Source organism: Tachypleus tridentatus, chromosome 10, assembly GCF_004210375.1.
Source record: "Tachypleus tridentatus isolate NWPU-2018 chromosome 10, ASM421037v1, whole genome shotgun sequence".
Classification (NCBI taxonomy): Eukaryota; Metazoa; Arthropoda; class Merostomata; order Xiphosura; family Limulidae; genus Tachypleus; species Tachypleus tridentatus.
Genome location: NC_134834.1, coordinates 104,183,871 through 104,205,025, shown reverse-complemented (window position 1 = coordinate 104,205,025; position 21,155 = coordinate 104,183,871). Strand labels below are relative to the sequence as shown.

At 36.0% G+C, this 21,155-nt stretch overlaps 1 protein-coding gene across 4 annotated transcripts in view; it reads left to right on the top strand.

Moving 5' to 3' along the window:
- LOC143230018 (transcription factor AP-2-epsilon-like) overlaps nt 1-21,155 on the top strand; it is a 162,035-nt gene that overhangs the window by 70,329 nt on the left and 70,551 nt on the right. For all 4 annotated transcript variants that reach the window (XM_076462967.1, XM_076462963.1, XM_076462965.1 and 1 more), the window contains exon 2: nt 8,475-8,987. In XM_076462967.1, coding sequence (XP_076319082.1) covers nt 8,475-8,987 — 513 coding nt within the window. The remainder of the gene's footprint in view (nt 1-8,474; nt 8,988-21,155) is intronic.

Here is a 21,155-nt window from a genome sequence, read left to right as displayed (position 1 = left end):
GATCAGTTGTAGGATTATATATATATTTATATTTTAAAGATTTCTGTAACAACGTTCTGTAAAGTGTTTGGGTTCTGGGGTGAAATGTCTACTGAACAGAGGGAGGGGACATCAACGTAACTTTTAGAAAGTTCAGTTTGGAGAATTATTCTGAGGCTAGGACTAGAAACTCATAATGTAAGGTACTTAGATGAAGTTTTATCACAAATGAAACAAATTTAACTTTGAGAACTGAGCCAAATTTGTAATGCATTGTTTCATAACTCTTGAATGTAAGTTTCACACATGTGGAAAGTAAACAACATTCAAGGACAATATGAATGTGTTTACAGTACTTAAGGAATGGACCTCATCCCATTCTAAAGACAAAACAACGGAAAAGAAATCGAAAAAAAATTGTAACACGTAACTATGGAATTGGCAGCTGTTGTTGTTTTGAATTAAGCTACATGATAGGCTATGTGTGCTCTGCCCACTACGGATATCGAAACCCGGTTTTTAGCATTGTAAGTCGTAATAATAAAAGCAAAATGGAATTTAAACTTCACTTTTTGTGAGAGAAAAAAATACTAGAAATTGCAAGACATTTATATCTTTCTGTCACTTACGTCACTTTGAAAGACTAAAGTGTATTTATGGTTTTCCCATTACCAGAAGTATTGTATAAGTTGTGAATTATTGTGTAGGGTGACATTTTTTCTCATCTGATAATAACTTGTTTCGTACGCCTCTTGTGTATTTGGTACATATGGAGTGGTGTTTGGTGTTCTTATTCATAGCAACAAGGTCATTCCAACATTGTGTTGTTACCGAAATATTTAGGCTACAATATGAAAGAACAATTGGGCCAATTGGCCACTAAGGTTATTACTCTTCGAGCAATAACTTGAGAGAAGAAAGCCACCGATTTGACGCAATTTTGATAAATCTGTCTCTACATGCATACACGTACCTTATGTAGCTCTTGTCTCTGTAGTTGTCTTATGTCTTTCTATTAATCTCAGTAGAGAGAGAGCCACTTTTAGAACACGTTTAATTTGTTATTTTGTAGCTGGGTAAATTGTTTCTCAACATCTCTGTATAAAACATTCTTTCTTTTTTAAGTATTTGAAGTATTTAATTTCACTTTTATCCCCATGAATGATGACGTTGTCTGTCCGTCAGTCCGTAGAAATTTGCTTTCCGCGCGATAACTAGGCTTTATAAATCAAATTTTTCGGGTCACTTTCATTGGGAATAAGCAAAAAAATCCACTGATTTTTCTGTGTTTAAAATTAAAATGTATGAATGGTTAGGCCGCCACCTGGAAGTAAACAAACAAACAGAAATTTGGAGAAGGAAATATAGCTGCCAAATACACATACATGAATACGTATATTAATACTCCAAAACAAACACAAGCAGCTGGTCGGTGGAATTAGCCATTTTGCTGATGGCTGTTTTATGTATTTGCGAATCTCTTTCCTCAAATGTGATCTTGGTCCCCGAGTAAAATAAAATCATACTCGAAACTTCTTTGGCTTAGGTAGGATTAGTTTTGGAAAATAATATATTATCAAAATAGAAGATATTTCGGTTTATGAACAGTTTTTGACGAAGGAGTATACAGAGCAACTAAAAATGAAAACGGTTCTACGCCTATTATGGCTGTCGTTATGAATATCTTTGTATTCTCATGTGGTTTAATCTTTTTTATATAGGCACGGCTAGATGGTTAGGGCGCTCAACTCGTAATCTAAGGGTCGCGGATTCGAATCCCCATCACATCTAATATGCTCGCCCTTTCAGTCGTGGGAACATCATAATGTGACGATCAAACCCACTAATCGTTAGTCAAAGTGTAGCCCAAAAGTTGGCGGTGTGTGGTGATGACTAGCTGCCTTCCTTCTAGTCTTTCACTGCTAAATTAGGGACGGTTAGCGCAGATAACCCTCGAGTAGCTTTACGCGAAATTCAAGAACAAACAAACTTTTTCATATATATATTTCTTTTCCACAATTAGTAAACGTTATTTTGTCCGTAATGATTGTGTTCTCCATTGCATCATTGGAAATTCTACAAATTTATAACACTGAAATCCGGGCTTCGATTCTTCGCGTTTGATAGAGCACAAATCATCTGTTATGCAGTCTTCACGAAATCCAACCGACAAACAACAATAAACTGTAATATATGTATCTTCTTTGTTTACAAGAAGTTGTACGAGTTACACTGTTTTAACACCGTAATAGAACTTCTCGCTAAAGAATTCAGGGAAGATGGGCGTCCGTGCCTTTTTTTCATAATTTTGCCCCTTACGCTATAAATTAGGCCCCTTTTAATAGTAAATATAATTTCAATGACACGTTTTATTTCCTGCCTCTTCTAGCTACAGGGCAAGAACTTTACAAAATTATATTTGTTTGATCCGTCATCTGGCAGCATCGATATAAATGATATGTGAAAATTATAGAGCGTTCATCCAGAGGACAGCATCCCCCTTTCTAAACCCATTGGTCAGCTACTCGAGCTAAAAGTACGTTTAACACTTGGAAATATGTTTGTTTGCTATTGAACGAAAATTTAACCAGGGATTACCTGTGCTGTGCTCACCTGGAGAATCAAAACCGGCTTTTTAACGTTACAAACCCCCGGACTTACACCTGAACCACCAAGGTTGGGACAAATTAAAAAATGTTCATTAACTTTCGAAATCAGCTTTTATAAAATTAACACAGTTGATTTTCTCATGTTTTTACTAAAATCTGTTAATAACAGGATATACACCTTCTACCACCGTAAAGTGAAGTTTATTACGATTGCGTTGGAAAGTTTTTTCAACACTACCACGAAAATCTACCATATCTGAAAAAAGAGAGAATTATTTTCTCAATTCGCAAAAACTTAACAGTCTTAGTAATTACGTATTATTGTTGAATAGTAGGACAAATGTGTAAGTATTTTGGTCACCAAAGGGGGCCTGGCATGGCCAAGCGTGTTAAGGCGTGCGACTCGTAATTTGAGGGTCGCGGGTTCGCATCCCGGTCGCGCCAAACATGCTCGCCCTTTCAGCCGTGGGGGCGTTATAATATGACGGTCAATCCCACTATTCGTTGGTAAAAGAGTAGCCCAAGAGTTGGCGGTAGGTGATGATGACTAGCTGCCTTCCCTCTAGTCTTACACTGCTAAATTAGGGACGGCTAGCACAGATAGCCCTCGAGTAGCTTTGTGCGAAATTCCAAAACAAACAAACAAATGGTCACCAAAGGTGTGTGTTTGAGTACCATAATCTTTTTTTTTTTTTTTTTTCAAAATGCTTCGAATATTTGAGCACCCAATGGAAATGACCAGATGGTTAGAACTCTCGACTCGTAATCTGAGGGCTACTGATTCAAATCAATGTCATGCCAAACATGCTCGTCCTCTCATTTGTATAGTGTTATTATATTACAATCAATCCCATTATTCGTTGGTGAAAGAGTAGCCCGAGAGTTGGCGGTGGGTGATGATGACTAGCTGCCTTCCCTCTAGTCTTACACTGTTAAATTAGGGGGAAATCTTTTGAAAATAAACGTAGCAAAGAATGAGGTTTAACAACCCCCTAAAATAATGCCCAAATAGGAAGTCTATATATTTTAATAGGGTTACTCAACTTGAAAAGATTCCTGTATGTTAAAAGTAATTTTAGACCCCACTTTTGATTTAAAAAAATCACCATCGACGTATAGTTTTGATGAAGTGACTGTCTTAGCTGGGACTAATTTTCCTTTGTTTATTTTAAGTTAAAGCCCAAACTGCACCATGGGCGATATGCGCTCTGCTCACGACTGGTATCGAAACCTCATTTCTAACATTGCAAGTTCACACACATACCGCTGTGCCACGCGGACGGGACTATAACTAATATGAAATATATTTGCATTTGGATATTTTCTCTCAAATTTCGGATAGTTATTTTGTGTGCAGTTATGGTATTTTCGTTAATCGGATATCGAAAGACCATAATAATGTACTGACACTCTAGATCAGGCTAAAGTAATGTTGCATTAGTTTGTTTATATCGTGGGATGGTTAAGCCTATCTGTGGGGAAGACACAAGAACTTGTACAAAGTAGCACTAGTTGTTTTTCTTTCTACCCAATAAAGGTTATTTTGAATAGACAGAGACGTGTGCAGGGTTTGATTCTGGGATACACTTTAACATTTTTTGCCCCTCAGTGGCTCAGCGGTATGTCTGTGGACTTACAGCGCTAAAAACCGGGTTTCGATACCCGTGGTGAGCAGAGTACAGATAGCTCATTGTGCAGCTTTGTGCTTAATTCAAAATACAATTAACATTTTATTTCAATTTGGTGCGATAGACCATATTTCATTTTGTCTTAGTTTTGTACGATGGTAAAATTTTTTTTTCGTCTTTGTTCCGTGTGGATGATCGAGAAAATCCTCTTCTCCAACAGCCAGTTAGAACCAAAAAAAAATAGTAGTAATACACACAAACACAATTATTGTGAATAAAGATTTTGTGGGTTTGTTTCTTTTCTATTAGGCCTGGCATGGCCAAGCGCGTAAGGCGTGCGACTCGTAATCCGAGTGTCGCGGGTTCGCGCCCGCGTCGCGCTAAACATGCTCGCCTTCCCAGCCGTGGGGGTGTATTATGTGACGGTCAATCCCACTATTCGTTGGTAAAAGAGTAGCCCAAGAGTTGGCGGTGGGTGGTGATGACTAGCTGCCTTCCCTCTAGTCTTACACTTCTAAATTAGGGACGGCTAGCACAGATAGCCCTCGAGTAGCTTTGTGCGAAATTCCCAAACAAACAAACAACCAAAAACAAAACAATTCTTTTTTATTCTGATAGTGACCGATTTCTTCACTGCATTACATTTACGGAATATGTGTTTTTGCTATTGCATTAAACTTGCCCGTTGGGCATCAATGTACCTGAATACCACATAACTAAACGTAAATTACTTTTGCAAATAAAGTGAGACCAGTTTATAGTGTTTTAGTCTGTGAAATGTTTGGGTATAGGTAAAAGTGGAATTTAGGATCTAGCGTAAAAATAATTGAAGTGTTCGTACAATAATTTACTGTAGAGTTTTTTCTAATCAGTGAAGAAGCACAACGCGAGTTTAATAAATTATAATATGCAAACACAGTGATAAGAATACTGTGTTGTAGTTTCCCTGTGAAACCAACAGTGAGTGATTGGCCGATCCCTTGTAAAACCAACAGTGAGTGATTGACCGATTCCTTGTAAAACCAACAGTGAGTGATTTTCCGATTCCTTGTAAAACCAACAGTGAGTGATTGACCGATTCCTTGTAAAACCAACAGTGAGTGACTGATTGATAACTCCATTTTAATTACCTCACTTGATCTTCAGTAATTTTTTTCGATAAAATCACGAAACATTTGTGAAACTGGACGTAATGAACTTGTTGACGATTTCAAGAAAACACTGACCAAGTCAGCTTCTGTTTTGTTATTTTGACACGTTTTCTGTAAACCTGAGCAATTCTCGGTTTCTGGTTATCCATGTAATGTATTGGCGCTTATTTAGCATAAACTTTAAACAAGATAGAAACATTAAATATGTTTAAAATTCGTTCGTTTGGTTTGTTTCGAATTTCGCGCAAAGCTATACGAGAGTTATCTGCGCTAGCCGTCCATAATTTAGCAGTGTAACTCTAGAGGGAAGGCAGCTAGTCATCACCACCCACCGCAAACTCTTGGGCTACTCTTTTATGAACGAATAGTGGGATTGACCGCACATTATAATGCCTCCACGGCTGATAGGGTGAGTATGTTTGGTGTGACGGGAATTCGAATCAGCGACCCTCAGATTACGAGTCGAGTGTCTTAACCACCTGGCCATGCCGGGCCAAAATTCGTTGGACTTTGTTCTTTATAAGTTTGTTTGGTTTGAATTTCGCGTAAAGCTACGCAAAAGCTATCCATGCTAGCCGACCCTAATTTGATAGTGTGAAACTAGAAGGAATGTAGTTAGTCATCACCGTCCACCGCCAACTCTTGGGCTACTCTTTTGCCAAATAATAATAGGACTGACTTTAACACTATAACTCCCCATGGCTGAAAAGGCGAGCACGTTTGGTAGGGATTCGAATTCGCGACCCTCAGATTACGAGTCAAACACCCTAACCATCTGACCATGATGGACCCAGCTGTAAGATCTTCTACATTTTTTGTTTCTCATATTGCTATTTGTTTTCTTTAATGAATACACGTGATAAGTCGTTTTTGCGAACTACAAAACTGATACACTTTAGAGTAAATTTGGCAACTTTTTACAATTGTTATATTAAGAAGTTATTCGAGCTTGTAAAATGATTTATAAAAATACATGGAAACTGATCTTCATCAACTGATGTGGTGAAACATGTTTATATATTTTTCTCTGAGTTGTTTACCCCATTTTAACATTTGTGCTCACATATCTTTATAAGGAATAGAAATTTCATGTTATGTTCAAAAAGAAATAATGTTGAAACCTGAAAAATGTTTCCAAATGTTTATATTATAATTATATCTTAAAACAGTTCAAACATTTGTTTAGGGTTTATATGATTGACATATGATTTTCTTTAAGTTTACTGTTTAGTTTTGGTATTGTGTTACGAATGTTTACATTTAGGTGTATCATACTGTCACAGTTTATCACATCTAACATGTTTATCGGAAAAGAAGGGTTTATCTTTATAGACAAATAATGAATAAGTTGAAAACTATATAATGTCAACTAGAAATGAACCAAATTTTTATCAAACCACAAGAAATATCATTAATACATAGAATGATATATAATGACGTCACTAACCGCTAATCATGTACAACGCTAGAATAATTTAATAGCACTAAGCTAGAAGTTAGCTTTTAGAGGTAAATTTTAAAGACGGGACTAGAGAAAATATGCACAGTGTCGATTTCCTTTAATGTAGTCTACATCAGGTATTCCTTATTATTAAAAAATGGATTCCGTATAAGAAAGATTTCGTTCGATTCACCAGCGGACTTTAACATCATTAGAATGGTCCAAAAAGAGACTGAATCTACATATGAAATTTGAAACCGATAAAACTGTAATGCCAGGGAAAAATTGCTAATAAGAATAGACGAAATAAAGCAGCTCATTTTAATTAAACATTTGATAAATCTGCCTTCAGCAAACTCGAAAAATTCGGAAGTCCTAGATGAATGACCGAATTACATAGACTCAGTCTTGATTTATTTCATAGCTCGCTAGTATAATTATTTGTTACACAAACATATATCGAATGAATCAGGCCCGGCATGGCCAGGTGGGTTAAAGCATGCGATACGTAATCTGAGGGTCGCAGGTTCGCATCCCCGTCGCACCAAACATGCTCGCCTTTTCAACCGTGGAGGCGTTATAATGATACGGTCAATCCCACTATTCGTAGGTAAAAGAGTAGCCCAAGAGTTGGTGGTGGGTGGTGATGACTAGCTGCCTTCCCTCTAGTCTTGCACTGCTAAATTAGGGACGGCTAATGCAGATATTTCGCGAAATTCAAAAATAAAAACAAACGAGTGAGTCAAAACACCTGATTTCTCCTATTGTTTTAAAGTAGCGTGGAATACCAAGCATCTATTAATGTAAAATGATTTGGCAACTTGTGGACCGCTTATTATTTTATATGCCATAATGTAAATGATATATCAAGGCCGTTTAAATGCTACAATTTTTGTTTTAAAACATTTTGTCTCAAATTAATAGTTTCAGAAATAGTATTAATTGATCTTGATTTAAAATCATTGATATTATGACATTATGTAAAGTGACAGCTTAGTCCTAGTGTACTTAAATACACTGTACCGATAACTTTTGGCCAACTTGTCTATAGGGTTCATGTTTTTTTTTATACTGTTCAGGCAAGATGACCAGAAAGTTTATATTAGACGTCAGTTATAACTCAGAACAATAATTCTAGGTCTCAACAGTAGAAAATAATTCATGTGTAACATTAGCGACGAAAGATGCAGTCGAAAGAGATCTATTTTTTTACATGGTACAACACTTCTATATCCCAATAATGGAAAATAGTTTATATGTAACATCATCAACGAAAGATCTTCATACAGTCGAAAGAGATCTATTTTTTTACATAGTACAACACTTCCATATCCCAACAACAGAAAATAATTTACATGAAGGATAAATGGCAAAAGATCTTCACACGACATCCTTTTGATTTAGTAAAGTTTGTTTCGGAACTTAAAAGAATCATTTTATAAAATACTTTAAGTTAGTTTTGCCGCTTCCTTTGTTCTATTGCAGATTTATTCGGGATGCAAAACATAGTTGACGTAAAGATAATTCTACCTGTAGGTCTCTTGTTTTATGATTATCTTCCTCAGTTAGCTTGTAACGTTTTAATTTACACAAGACCCCGTGCTCCATTTTTAATCATCTGTTTCATTTATTTATGACCCTTTTTGTTGTTCTTTTTATATTGTAGGATCGTCGAGAGCTGGTAGGGAGCCATACCAACAGCCTTGTCCCAATCTCCAATATTGGCAGTGTGGGGTCCACTGCCACCTTCAATAGTACTCCCCGCCTAACTCACACCCCGACTTCGGCCGATTTCCAGCCACCATACTTTCCGCCGCCTTATAATCTGTCGCAGCAGCACTTGGACTTCCACCACCCTCACGTAAACGCTGATCCTTACACCCACCTAAACAGTCTTGCAGTCGCCCAACACCCCCAACAGTATCACCAACTTCACGCTCCGCAACGGACGCACAATGTTTTCGGAACCCGGAGGGAGGACGACATCCTCCACCTGCAGAACAACGTCCACTCGGGACTAGCCGCGTCCTACGACCTAGCGCGCCGAGGAGACCCTGTGTACTCCAGTGTCCGGCGTCCAGAAGCTTCCATGCTTGGAGGTCACCACGGTCTAAGCGAACAAGATCTGATCAGTCTTCATAATGTAGGAGCATTACCAGCCTCCATGGAAGACAGTCAGGTAATATTTACTACCAGATTTTCACTGGAAACCCACTGATAAGACCCAGAAATATCGAATATTAAATAGGTTTAAATATTTAAATGAATAATTTCACGAGGCAAACTGATTATAAATAGGTTTAAATATTTAAATGAATAATTTCACGACGCAAACTGATTAACAAGTAAGAATAGACTTTCAAAGTTATCATTTGAAACACACATTAAAGTTTCGGCTTAGTTTGGCAGCTCAACACCAGGTGTGATTGTAGCATTTAAATAATAGTACACTTTTAGACCTTTTACAAGTTTATTGGTCAGTTTTTGTATAGATATTGGTTATCCAGTAAAATGGGTTATTTTACCCAAACGGTGGAAACTCATAACCTGGATAATCGGAATTCGAAACGTCAGTCTAAAATAGCTAGATTAATTTCATCTAAATATGGAACATCCGAACTTCAAATCGAATCATAAATCGCCAATGTGTCTAATACACGTTTGAGAGGTTTTTAAAAAGTGAATACAGAACAAGCCATAACCTGCGTTGTTTACACTGAATAACAACCTGTGCATTGAAATGTAAATAAATCAAATGTGCAGAACTTTATAAGTAAATTCAAAATTCAATAGCTCAGTTATAAATATTTGTTAAGTAACTACTCATGAATTTCGATTCAAGCTGGCATGGCTCTCACATGGTCTTATTTGCTTAAGCGGAGTAACATCATTTAATTTTGGGATAAACGACAAAATGTACTAATCCGCAAAATATCGCTTTTGAATGTACACGAGTTTTATATATAATGTTAGTGTCGCCACAAAGTAACATAAATCTACTAATACGACAACATAAGAATGATTAAAAAATTGGGGGAAAATGTTAATTAGGCTGTCATACGAAATGACTCGTTTTTAGCTATTCTTTATTTTTAGATACAATGTCATTCTACGTGACCTTTTTTGTTTTAGAATAATTTTAAAATTTGTTCGTATTTAATAGATTAAACATAAAATACGGGCAACAAGGGACCGTTTGGTAAATGAACAATGAAGCTATAAACAGTGTTTTTACTTACAGAATTAAGTTCTTGGATATTTTTTCGGGGCGTTAAGCAGGGCTACCCAGAGGTCTTGCAGGCCCGGGGCAAAATTCCTATTCTGGAATATTTTCTTTCTTTTTCTTGACATCCTTTTTGAAAACCATTCATTATTTTCACTCCACGTTTCCCTCTTTGATTTACTCCCAATCTTAGGTTTTCCAACATACTTCTTTCATCTTTTGTAGCATGTTATAGACATTGTAATAATATATAAATAGCTTGTCTCTTTCACCTTTGTAATCCAATTCACGACCCACTCTGAGGCCCAGTTCACACCCGGTGTGCCAAAAGTACAGGGAATATTTTTCGGAGACAACCCAAATGGATAATCAGTTGGAGCATAATAAGATAGTATTCGTTTTCAATTAGAAATCTTTGTACCAAAGAAAATTAACTTTTAAGTACAGGGAAAATGTTAATTAAAAAGGTAATATGGACTGCCAGATAGATGGACTGAATCTCCTCTGTACAGAAGTTTCACAAACTTTTAGTTGATCAAACTAAAATCTATTAATAAATTCTATGTTATATTCTAATATCGAGTTGTTTTTTTACACTTAATTATTTTCAGTATAGATTAATTAATTAATTATATCAGTTATTATGGTAGCACTCCTGACGCGCTCCTTGGTGTGCAATAAATAATTAATAACTTTCCGGTGTTTATTTTAGTTTATCATTTATAATAAACCTGTTATTTAACAGGACCTAATTATTACCTATTTCGTAACGTTATTAAACGTATTGATTTATTTAATATTAATTCATTTTCAAATGAAAAAAAAAACGCTCTTTCTCAAGAGCACAAAGAGTTCAGAGAACGTTTCGTTTAGGAATTCTCCATTATATTTAATGATTCAATATTAATTTCTGTTAATCTTGTTCAAATACCTATAACAAAGTTCTGTTTATTGAACATATTAGGTTATTATACAGTACTTACTTACTTTTACTATTTTCTAGTTTTTATTAAAATTCTACCATTTATTTGTTTTATTTTCCTTCCTCTCATTTAGGAGCTTGGTTTTAAAATGCTTTCACTTTGTTTTTCCAGTTTACCATTAAATAAGATAATTTTATGTGTGTCGAAGTTTTTATAACTAGTACGTTGCCCGCTTATAACTACATGGTTCGAAATCTAAAGATGACTTTAATAAGATAAAAATCATATGACTGAATTATGCTTTCACAGATATTTTAACTCCTGTAAAATGAGGCTGTAGTGTAGTGTAGAGCGGATGAGCTGATGGCTTTCCTCTCCATCTGTTGTTAACTAGAATATTGAAAAGAAAAAGTCAGTTTCACTGTTAGAATGTCATTCAAAATGTCGTTTGTGAACTAGTCGTTCAACGGTTTGTTTAGGGACTTATGATGTTGAAAATAGGGTTTCGATACCTATAGTGGTTACAGCACAAATATACAATTGTTTAGCTTTGTGCTTAACTACAAAATAAGAGAACAAAAATGTGTTCTGTAGATATGTGTTTATTATCACACTACCAAAATGGCATATGAAGAAACTATAGTAAACTTTGATTGGGTTTTAAGGAATCTGTTCCGAAGATGCTATTCATCATAAGCAAATATATATAAATACATTTGTGGCAAAGAACGATTTAGTCACACATTGTTTCGCACATGTTACAATATTATTGAATAAAGTTATTTACAGTTATCTTAAATATGTTCTCATTTATTTAGTATTGGTACGGGTTGTTTGTATTTCTGATTACGTACACTCAGAAGAATTATCTTCATAACGATTAATTAACATTCTTGTGAAAAGAGACCACAAAGAACAAATAAATATTTGAATAATTTCATTTTGCTTTCTAAGAAATCAATCAAAAACTTGTGTTCTGTCACGTATTATACAATGATCACATAGAGAAATACTAATTAATGTACTTTTAATCTAACTTTCAAATGGAAATTCCGTAACATGTACTTTTAACGTTTGTCACAAAGTTAAAGAAACCTCCCTCTTGTGTGTAATCTCGTATAGGTTATATAGGTTTAAATGCTATTTCTACTGTTGTTCTACAGTATATTTAAATGGCATTTATTTTTACTCATTTAACACAGCCAATTAATTTTGTAAACTAAAATGATGAATATAAAAAAACTTTCTACGATGATGTTTTTGTTGTTTTACACGTTTTGAGTGTTTGGTTGGGAAAATATATTTAAGGTACATAGTGCAGTAAGGAACGTTGTTATCGTGCATCACTAAGCCTAAAGCATGTGTTATTACAAATAGTTCATCCACATCAGAAGCGGCTGTTCTGTCATTCACAGAACTCGCAGCTGGTATGAGCAAAGAGTGAACAAAAAACTGTAGTTTTGAAACTTCTCTCTTCACGCACGATGTAACATTTAAATGACAGTTAAACGAATTTCTACATTTTGTTTCAAGAAACAATTTCCATCTTCTGCGTGTTCGTCTAAATGTGAGTACATGAAATTGTTTGTTTTTTGAATTAAGCACATAGCCACACAATGGGCTATCTGTGCTCTGCCCACCACGGGTATCGAAACCTGGTTTTTAGCGTTGTAAGTCCGCAGACATACCGCTGAACCACTGGGGGACAGTACATGAAATACAACAGACAGTGGTACTGACCAATATAAGTACAATTATCTACGTTTTGTCTCTGTTATTTTGTCACTTTCATTTTTATCTTCATGATAAAGAAGACAAATCTATAGAATATTTAAAATAATTCTTAGTGATGTCGAGAAAACCCACTTCTGGGGAAATATATATGCAAAAACGGCTCGTTTGGGTTGAGAAAATATTTTACGTAGAAGAGCGAACAACGTTTCGACCTTCTTCGGTCATTGTCAGGTTCACAAAGAAAGAAAAAGGTAACTGACCGGAAGCTGACCACATATTTGGAAGGAGTTGTGTAACTGAGTGTCGGAATGTAGAGGGCGGTGTTAAATGTTTGAATATATAATTTTATATTATTTATTTTATTATATTTAATATAGGTATACAGGCGTTCCTTTATATTGGTTTATTTTGGGTTTAAGTTTTTGTATAAGTAAGGCTTCTTTAAATTTGCGTTTGTTTATGTTTGTTTCTTTATTTAGTATTTGAGTGTTTTCTATGGTTATGTTGTGTTTATTTGACTTGCTGTGTTCGAAAACGTGTGAAGGTGACCTTTTATGTTCTTTGAATCTGGTTTCCATTTTTCTACTTGTTTCTCCAATATAGAAGTCGTGGCACTTATCACATTGTATTTTATAAATAATGTTGGTGTGGTGTTTGTCAGTGTAGCTTTTACATAGTATAGACCTCAGTTTTGTGCCTGGTTTTTGAATAAATTTGGTAGCAACTGGAATGTCATATTTTGTTATTAGTTTTTGCCAAATGTTGGTTATTTGTCTGCTGATGTCGGGAATATATGGTATGCAGCAGTATATGGTTTCGTGATTTTTTGATTCATGAGATATATTTACTTTTGTTGGTTGATTTTGCTTTCTGTCTAGGTGTGTGCGCAAAATTAAAGAAGCCTTACTTATACAACAACTTAAACCCAAAATAAACCAATATAAAGGAACGCCTTTATACCAATATTAAATATAATAAAATAAATAATATAAAATTATATATTCAAACATCTAACACCGCCCTCTACATTCCGACACTCAGTTACACAACCCCTTCCAAATATGTGGTCAGCTTCCGGTCAGTTACCTTTTTCTTTCTTTGTGAACCTGAAGATGACCGAAGAAGGTCGAAACGTTGTTTGCTCTTCTACGTAAAATATTTTCTCAACCTAAACGAGCCGTTTATGCATATATAAAATAATTCTATTGCACAACAATGTCATTTGCCAATGTATTTGATTCATAATCTATATTATGAATATTATTGCTGTATTATTGTTGCAGCAATATCATTCTGCTAACAAAGACACCTTAGAAGAAGTAGGTGCACAGGGTTTTACGTTGAGATTTTACGACTGACTATTGTCACGTTACCATCATTGTTTTCCCAGTAGAAATGACCAGGTGGTTAGGGCGCTTGTCTCGTAATCTGAGAGTTGCGGGTCTGAATCCCTGTCACACCAAACATGCTCGTCCTTTCATCTGTGGGGCGTTATTATATGCGTAACGATCAATTCCACTGTTTGTTGATAAAAGAGAATCCCAAGAGCTGGCGATGGGTGGTGATGGCTAGATGCCTTCCCTCTAGTCTTACTGCTAAATTAGGGACAGCTAGCGCAGATAACCCTCGTGTAGAAAATGAAAAACGTAGCGCTCGCTAATGCGAACAAGCAGAATTACGTTTCAGTTCGGAGGTGGTAGTTTCTCATTTAATAAATAATACAGTCTAAAAGCAACTCCAAGAATGGGAGACCTATAGATACGTTTTGCGGAATTTCGGTGGGAAGATTTAACATCATCAACAGTAATGCACTACTTTTCATCAGAGGCAGTTCATATCGGTGGGAAGGTTTAACATCATCAACAGTAACGCACTACTTTTCATCAGAGGCAGTTCGAGAGATTCAAAAATCCATTAGCTGTTTCATTTATCTTTGCATCAAAAATGTTAGGAAGCATGCAGTGAATAAACACGAAACTCATCGTATGTATCATTCCGAACAGAGTTTGGAGGATTTTAAATATCTCAAGACGTATGGCAGAGTTAAATGTTGAAGTTAATGTTTCTAGAATCTAAATACTGAAAATTAAATGATTTCAAGACAGTTTGGAAAGAACTTTGAGTGAAATATAACTTATCTAGACTCGTAAAAAACGGTAAAATAGAAGTTTCTAACAATGGTTCAAAGGTACATGATTCACGGGTTAATTTATAAATGCTTACGTCATTCTTTTGTTTCCAAGTTTAAATCCTATAATTAAACTAATAGTTGTTTGTTTTTTAAATTTCGCGCAAAGCTACTCGAGGGCTATCTGCGCTAGCCGTTCCTAATTTAGCAGTGTAAGACAAGAGGGAAGGAAGCTAGTCCTCACCCCCCACCGCCAACTCTTTGGCTACTCTTTTACTGACGAATAGTGGGATTGACCATCACATTATAACGCCCCCACGGCTAAAAGGACGAGCATGTTTGGCGCGACGGGGACGCGAACTTGCGACCATCAGATTACGAGTCGCACGTCTTAACCCACCTGGTCATGCCGGACCGTTAAACTAACAGTAATATATGACTAGGTTTTCGGAGTTACAAAAATATAAGTCATGGTGAAAGACTAGAGTGGAAGCAGTTTGGGATATTCTTCTATCAAGAAATAGTGAGACTGATCGTCATATTATAATGGCCTACGGTAGAAAGTGCGAGCATGTTTGGTGTAACGGGGATTAGAACCCGGTACCATCAGGTTACAAGTTGAACCCCAGAAACTTGGGTTGCAAATTAAGTGCCCTAATCACCTGACCATACCTCGCATAGAACAAATTTTTATTTGTTTTTAATAAAGAACAAAAAAGTACACAATAGGCTATATGTGCTCTGCCCACCACGGGTATCGAAATCCTGTTTCTAGCGTTGTAAACCCGGAAACATACTGCTGCACCACTGGGTGAGGGGGCACAACAAATGAAGATAATATTTCACTTCGCTTATTTTTGCAGTGGTTGAGACTACGGGGCTCTGTTTGTTTTTGAATTTCGCACAAAGCTACTCGAGGGCTGTCTGTGCTAGTCGTCCCTAATTTAGCAGTGTAAGACTAGAGGGAAGGCAGCTAGTCATCACCACCCACCGCCAACTCTTGGGCTACTCTTTTACCAACGAATAGTGGGGTTGACTATCACATTATAACACCCCCACGGCTGAAAGGGCGAGCATGTTTGGCGCGACGGGGATGCGAACCCACGACCCTCAGATTACGAGTCGCACGCCTTAACACTCTTGGCCATGCCGGGCCTACGGGGCTCTGTAAGTAATAAACGAAATTATTTTTATGAAAATTTAAATACACAATAATTGAACTTAATACGGAGAAAATATTTGTTTTTTTTTTATTTCACGCAAATTTACACGGTCACATTTTGTGTCCTAAGTTATGTTGGATTATGGGACAGTAAATAACTCAAATGTTTGTACTTTGTATTTATAGGAAAGCGCTAAAAAAAGAGAAAAGATAGAACCACCCACTCTAATGATTGGTTATCACTTTTCGCACACCAGTCACTTTAAGCGGGGTTATATTCTTTGTGGTGTCTAACAAATTCGAACCAAAGTTGCCAGCTTCAAATTCAAGAGTTCTCCCACAGGACCGCGTCAGATTTATTTTTATTCCTGTTAGTGTTAAAAAAATTAAATGTTTTTGTTTATTTCATTGAATTTAATTTAAGAGCAACAGAACGAACTTTAAAAGTCGCTATTAACTTATTTACACAGATATGAAATGAGTTTATTCGTACGAATAAGCGACCATATTTTATCATTTTGCTTATGGTTTGAATTGGTAAGATTTTTTTTTTACTAATCAGTTCCGTAGTTGTCGCTCAGCTACAGTTCTTCTGTATTCTTATTGTAAACCAAAGAAAGAACAGGCACTCAGTGCAGCTAGCTCCTTTGTTAAGCAATTCTTCCATTCTCTGGGTGGACGAACATTCAGCATCACTGAACCATGTGTTACTTATGGTACATGAACTTCAAGTAAATAAGACGAATTTATTTTATTTAACTGAGTCATACATATATAAAACTCGTCTCAGCCTTTTAGCCTTGATAGAAACAAATGACGATTAGCTCCTTATGCGACAAACGGTTTTATGACATTTTAATTAGTTACAAAAATATTGTGGCTCGGCATGGCTGAGTAGTTAGGGCAATCGACTTACAATTTCAGGGTCGCGTGTTCGAATCTCCGTCACACCAAATATTCTCGCCCTTTCAGCCGTGGGAACATTATAAAGTGACGGCCAATCTCCCTATCTGTTCGTAAAAGAATAACCCAAGACTTTGCGGTGAGTGTTGGTGACTAGTTGCCTCTTGTCTTACACTGCTAAATTAGGGACGGCTAGTGTAGATAGTCCTCGTGTAGCTTTGCGCGGAACTCAAACATCAAACAAACAAACATGAAAAAGATTGAAACCACTTATTATAACACATAAAATAATCGTCTTGATTTTTGTAACAAGAGGATCGATATTTGAGGGGGACAGTATTTTTTGTGAGCTTCACTCATTCCTACGATTGAAAGGACTGATGAACAAATACCAATCATTTACGCTTGGTTTCGGTCATCGTCATCTGGAAAAGGTTAAAGAGTAGCAGGAAAAGCAAATGTCCAGAATCTTAAACATTAGCGATTAGAATTCTGGGATTTTACTCTGAGGTATCGAAGACAAATCGTTCTGCTCCATTCATCCATCAGTTTAGTTACTATATTTTATAACGTGTTAAGATACCAACAATAGTTATTGCATCTTAAATTTTTACTCATTTAATTAGGCAGCTGAACACGATATATACATATTATACACAGGTTATTTTAGACAATCATCAAATTCAACCACCTAGCGGCAAGTCTTTTAACTTACAAAACTAAAACTCGGCTTTCGATACCCGGACAGCTCAATGTTTAGCGTTGCGCTTACAACCAAACATATTGCATTTAGATTTAACAAATGCCAATTTATAAGTAATGTCTGCGCTAACTCCTCTCGTAGAATGTGCAAAATTTTCAATTTTTATTCCAAATTTACGTGAACTTATTACACAGATCGAATTTAATTACCCAGTGTCTTAAAGTGAGTATAGTTCATAGAAAGCTAAAGTAGATGGATCGTAGAAAAGATCTAATAAACGCTACAGAATTCGACTGTTTCCTCTAAATAATGAAACAACGTAAAAAGAGATTCGCAGATTGCACAAACGATGAATATAAAGTTTAATTTTTAAGTTGTGAAGATTTCACAAGTTGACGGTAGGGGGAGGGAAAGGCACAACCAGCGACCCTATCTGCACATGTATTCATTACTTCATTCTATCATGTACTAATAGTTCATTAAATTTTATCCTTCAAAAGGCCCGCAGGGTAAGGCGAGGTTTCCTTGTTTTTAACTGCAGGGTAGATTCTTTAGAAAATCCAGAAGGCAATGGCTTCTGTGGTATGCGGTGAGGATGCGGCATCGGTCTTTGGGCAAGTTATACTTATGTAGCTAAATCAGTATATAGAAATAAGATTTATTACTACTAATATAATTGTTTATTAAATGCTACAGGAATCTCTATACATATGTGGGTTAGTTCGTCACCATCCGCAAGAGTTTTGCATTCAAATCATAAGGCTCGGCATGGCCAGGTGGGTTAAGGCGTTCGACTCGCGACCCGAGGGTCGCGGGATCGAATCCCCGTCGCACCAAATATGCTCGCCCTTTTAGCCGTTGTAGCGTTATGATGTGATGGTCAATCCCTCTATTCGTTGGTAAAAGAGTAGCCCAAGAGTTGGCAGTGGGTGGTGATGACTAGCTGCCTTCCCTCTAGTCTTACACTGTTAAATTAGGAACAGCTAGCGCAGATAGCCCTCGAGTAGCTTTGCGCGAAATTCAAAACAAACCAAACCAAAATCAAATCATAAGTGTGACTGAACGGGATTCGAATCTGCGATTTTTCTGATCTTTATTCGTTAACGCATGATTAACATTCGAGTCATGTAGGTTTGAAATTGAAACTATCCTCCCATTAACTGAGTTGTATTACAAAAAATACAGAATACATCATGCCAAATGTGATCAAAGTAAGTTATCTTTATCATCCTGTATTTGCTTCCTAATACAAAACTACCCAGTATTTCTAGTAATTAATACGTTGGCTCCCCACACTACCCACCAGTGAGTCGTGCTGTATTTTCTTTTTAAAGGGCCACTTATTGGCTGGGACACAACGGCTACATATACATATGAGAGTGGGACATTGGGACAACATTTCGTTTCTAAGGCCACCTATTTTTTCTTAATTTTTTATGTTTTATTAACCTGATAGTTGCGTATGTTATATATAAATAGACTAAACAAGTAACTTTATTTAGACATCAATGGATACAGAAGAAAAATGGATTTTGAATGTAAAAAAAGAATTTTTTATGCGACATTTTATGCATATTTTCCAATATATTATTTCCAAAGGAGATTAGTGTACAAACAACTCAGTTCGCCATGGAAATAAAAATAATGGACAGTAAGAAAGCAGTTCCAAGCTACAGTAATTATTATAGGTAAAATTTAAAGTTATATGACCTAATGTTGTTTATTGAAACAAGTAATGCATACAACTGAGGTACCTTCACATTCGTCACAATATGTGCGAACGTTTTTAATCTATCTTTCAACTTCTTTTACACAACTGTGTTTCTTATTTCACTGTAGCAGACAATGTATTTTCTACGAATTATTTTGTTAGACTTGTCCCTTTCAATGTAAGCCTAATGTCCAGTGTGTTGACCTTTCCTGGTGTTATCATTGGTGTCACTGCTGCTTGAACGTTCACTTGACACAGTGATCCAATGACTGATTTTCGAAACTCATGCATTTGTAGTTTTTGTGTGTGTGTTTATTGAATAATACCAAAGCATTTACCACTGCTGTGTTTAGCAAAACTTAAAGGCAATCTTATGATACCATCTATTACTTTTCCTAAGTGACGAGAAATAACTGGACTTTTAATCGGATGTGTCTATTCATTTTTTGTGATATCCTAACTGAGAACCATTTCTGTTGTTTTTTACATCTACCTCATTGGTTCTCCATCCAGATTCCTCGAAGCTCAGATCGTTGACAACATAAGAACATGACATTTGTCCTTCCACTTTACAGTCATAATTCAATCATCTTGTTGGTAACCTATAATTTCTCCCTTCTTTAGTTTCGTGCTTATAATTTCCTTGGGGTAATTTACCCTTTCTGTTCGCCCCACAAGGTGGATTTAATGCTTTAGCAACTCATTTGCTAAATCTATTATCTGTAGCGATTGTTCTCCCTACATCTAGATTGTCTTTAGCAAGATCAAGGACTATTTGAGTTGCATGGGTGAATCCATCTAAGGATCGATCTCGCTGTGTCTGTGTGTCATCTTTTCCAGCACAAACAGTGTTGGTGTAAGTGTTACCTTGGGGAGCACATAATTTATACACTTTTAGGCCATATATATGTGCCTTCCCAGGATTATATTGACAAAACACTAGGTGACCTTGCCATGGTACCATTGTTCCATCTACTGCAATGCATTCATCTGGAATATTAGCTCTTGTAATTATTTTTCAAGAATCTCAAGTAACCTTCTTCTAATTTTTCCTAAACAATCTCTCCCAATTGTTTGATTATCTGCATCACGTAGGAGTGTTTGAGTGTTTTAATTTCTTATCATTATTTGTGGTATATGAGAATTCCTAGACAAGAGATCTTTGGGTATCTCACAAGTCCCACGTACATAATAATTCCAAGAAACTTCTTTATTTTGTCACAGTTAGTGTCTTTCCACATGCTTACCTTTGTGGTACCAGCCGCCTTAGTTTGGTCATAATTGATATTTGTTTACTGAACTGTAAGATTATAAATTTCATCATTGACCATAAGCTCACACACGTCGAAAGATGTTACTATAGAATTTGTACAAACATGGACCAATAAATGAAAACGTTTTTTTGGATGGAACTGTACACTGGGCGTCATCCATAAGATTGAGGTGTGCTGCTGGTCATTACCATTAGTTTCAGCTTCAATTTCAGATTGTGTTTTCAAAATATTCACATGTGAGGACTTTTTCTTCTTCTGAGTTGGAAGTTTCGTTACTGGAAGGTTCATAATCTGAAACTTCATGATCTTTATTTTCAGTATCTGAATTTTCTTCAATTTCCAAAGAATCTGATCTTGATATTCTTTTTAGAAACATAAAAAAATATATCAGATTGATTGAAACTTATATTTCATCATATCTTACAGAAAAAAATTAAAAATATCTGAAAAAAGAGAAAACAACAATTATTATACATAGATTCATATGTCAAACATTTTTATGTTTCTGAAATTCTAGTACGACTCCCGGGTTGGTTGTGTGGGACAGTAAGACTAAATGCAATCTTAGGTCAAGCGACCCACCCAT